At 32.4% G+C, this 3,064-nt stretch overlaps 1 protein-coding gene across 1 annotated transcript; it reads right to left on the bottom strand.

Moving 5' to 3' along the window:
• Nucleotides 1-1,236: 1,236 nt before the first annotated feature.
• On the bottom strand, nucleotides 1,237-2,402 carry LOC149077080 (uncharacterized). Its single transcript, XM_089244818.1, has one exon. It carries the CDS (start codon nucleotides 2,298-2,300, stop codon nucleotides 1,362-1,364), a length of 939 nt encoding a protein of 312 aa, XP_089100944.1. The 5' UTR covers nucleotides 2,301-2,402; the 3' UTR covers nucleotides 1,237-1,361.
• Between the last annotated feature and the right edge of the window lie 662 nt (nucleotides 2,403-3,064).

Genomic DNA, 3,064 nt, shown 5'->3' with positions numbered 1-3,064 from the left:
TACATGGCCCTAAGGTATTCATGTTGTTGTTGTGCTGTCTTCCATATTTTGGAGTGAAAATGAATGATGCCTGAATTTTCACATTATGTAAGTATCGCTTATTGCTTTGACTGCTTTCTACAGAGAAACTTCCGATTTCATGTTGACTGTGTGGAGGGGAAAATATTGGGCTGATGATACGTTTGGAAAATACAGCTTACCACTCATTGATTTCTGCGGTTTTACTAAAGGTTGCCAGATATAATGTTTGGATGAAATTTTGCAGTGCTGAGATGGATCAGTTCTTGTTTGCAACCCTATATAATTTTATGTTGCTTTTATGTGTGAAGAGTTAGCATCAAAACTTTTCCGTATCATCCCCCTCATGCCAGAAGCATGAACGTGCAAATGTTCCCTTTTTTGGTTTTATCAGCTGGTTTGGATCCCTTATTTTGCTACCTAAGTTTTGTCAGAAACATGTATGTTTAACCCTTATTGAAATGCATGTTACAAAGCATTTTAGGGAAATGGCACACATAGAGCAACATGGGTAGAGTAAACATTCAAATGTTATTTCCCATGTTTTAGAAATTTGCACACATTCATGCTCTGGCGTGAGGGGGACAATATATATAATATCCAAAAAATACCAAATGTTATTTAATGAATTTTCTATTGCAGATTTCAGCTTATATAAAATTAATCGACAGAATATAGCAAATTAATAATTAACTTTATTAAAAATATCATACAAAGAAATGTGTTTTAAATATCACAGTTGGTTATGAGATTAAAGTTCGTGCTTAAACTATTTTTCCTATCGGCTCAATTTTTGAGATTCTTAGAAAAGAATTCGCAATAAAATGCTTATATCTTGTCTGCTGCTGGATGCAGGATCAGCAAAAGTAAGAGGTTGGTTGAATTTATTTCTGTGGCATTGATGTAACAACCAGCCTCAATTTCAGTCGCACTTTCTACTTCAAATAAATTTGTCAAAAAATATATATCAAGCTAATTCTCCAGGTGAAACCTTGTTAACTCTTCAGAAAGCAAAAAATCCTATTTCTTGACTGAAGTATTAGTGTAAATTTTTTTAGAGCTCCCAAGACTTACAGAAACCAACAAGCATCGTGAGATATTCTGTCCAAAAATCACTGTGGCTTCGGCCTGAGCACCCGTGTGTAAAAAGTTAACTTTTTCTTATTTCAAGTTTAAAGCCTGTAAATCTAACGCTTGCTTGCCAATTGAAACATCTTTTCCGCAAAATGATTACTCTAACATCAAAGCACTCTTACTCAAATTACCAAGTATTCTGGGATTTCCCATATTGCATTGAAGAAAACTTTTCATATTTTCTATTAATTTAATTTGAAATTAGCGAATTAATCTATGTAGTCAGATGTTCCATAAACCACTAATCGAGCCATATCGCCAAATGTCTTATTATATTTTTTTATATTTTCTTCATTAAACTCTAGCTCTGTATCACCAGGTAATAAGTAGTTTTTATGTCTTACAAGTAAATGTATGCTGATATAATTCTTCCAGTCTTCACTTCTTACGCCATACAGAAGGTGCACAAGGTTATGTACTCCAAAATCGTACATGACTCGATGAACTAGATGAGGATGGCGTTCTAAGATCATTTTAGTTGGCAACTCTCCTGCGTTGTAATACCACTTTTCCCTTCTGTAGTATCTGTATGAATTGTACCATAGCTTCAAAAAACGAGCATCTTTATGAGCGATTATTATTTGAGTTCCAAGGTTCTGACTGGGAGGCCAGCCAATCGCCATTTCAAACTTCCTATAATAATTCAAAGGCTTGATAACGTATGTGTCGCTGTCCAGGAATATTCCACCATACTCCATTAATATTTTCAATCTGGCGATATCTGAGGAATGGTACACAGAACTAAGTGGTCGTCCAAATATGTGTGTCTGCATTGGCGTGAAGCTCACCTCCAGGTTTGATATATTCTTTACCATATCCCAATATTTCCCCGTCAAGGAGTTGCAGTTGCAATGTATGATGATTTTATCAGGCTTATGATTCAGATGGACGGCTTTTATGCTAACAACTTGAATAAAACTTAGCTGCCTTGTCTCGAACTGTACGAAATGGACAATGTTGGGAACTATATAACGATCGAATCCAGTCACATTATTCCCATGAGTGAAATCTATTCGATTTTCATTTGGATAAACACCGATATTCCATAAATATTGTATATATAGAATTATGATGAAAATTGCAAAAACTAACAAGCATATTAAACCGAAAAGTACTTTTCTTGGAAACTTCAAGTAATTTGTCTTCATCGTTCACTAATAATCATCATCATTATGTATCATTTTTGATAAGGAGTCTCAAATTCAAATGAAAATTAGTTATGTGTGGTATTCTATGCAGCGGGGAATATCTCATCTCCATCTTCATGTTGTAAATACAGGACTGACATGTTTTCATCCTGGAATAATACGTAATACATTTGTTTAATGAAACTACAGTCATAGATATTCGAAATTAAGCAGTAGGGAAGAAAAATGTGATACTTTTCATTTTAATTTTGTAAATTTTAAAATGTTGTAATCGATAAAGCAAGAACCTTATCACTTTCGGAATGAGAAAAAATATATAACACACTTCAAAATATAAGTAAAAATTTTTTATATGAGAACTTTAAATTTGCAAAAAATAATTAGTCCCATTCCTCCCACATGGGAGGGAGGAATGGGATAATCATTAAAAAATTTAAATTAGATTAATAATTTTTTTTGATATTTAAATGAAAAATTAAAAAAAATATTTAAATCATAACCACACAATATTGATAAAGCTTTGAAAAATTATGTAGTTCTGTGACCAGATTTAAATAAATCTCCTTTTATACGAAAAATTTGAAGATAAAAAAACCATATCTGTTCAATAATTAGTAACTGTTAGATTCATGAATAACAGCAAAGGAAGCAGCTGAACAAAGGTTAAATACTTCTATATAGAAGAAAAACTTATTAGTTATACATAGAATATATCAAATATTGTCAAACTAGTAAGCTAATTAAATTGAGAGTGTCCCATTCTT

The sequence above is a fragment of the Pholcus phalangioides genome, unplaced genomic scaffold (assembly GCF_987345545.1).
Source record: "Pholcus phalangioides strain wild (caught in Gottingen) unplaced genomic scaffold, Ppha-v1.0 ptg000015l_1, whole genome shotgun sequence".
Lineage (NCBI taxonomy): Eukaryota > Metazoa > Arthropoda > Arachnida > Araneae > Pholcidae > Pholcus > Pholcus phalangioides.
The sequence above is the reverse complement of the archived record's forward strand: the minus strand, read 5'-3'. Positions and strand labels throughout refer to the sequence as shown.

Bases quoted from the DNA above. Each gene is read 5' to 3' on its own strand.
- LOC149077080 (XM_089244818.1), bottom strand. From the start codon at position 2,300: ATGAAGACAAATTACTTGAAGTTTCCAAGAAAAGTACTTTTCGGTTTA.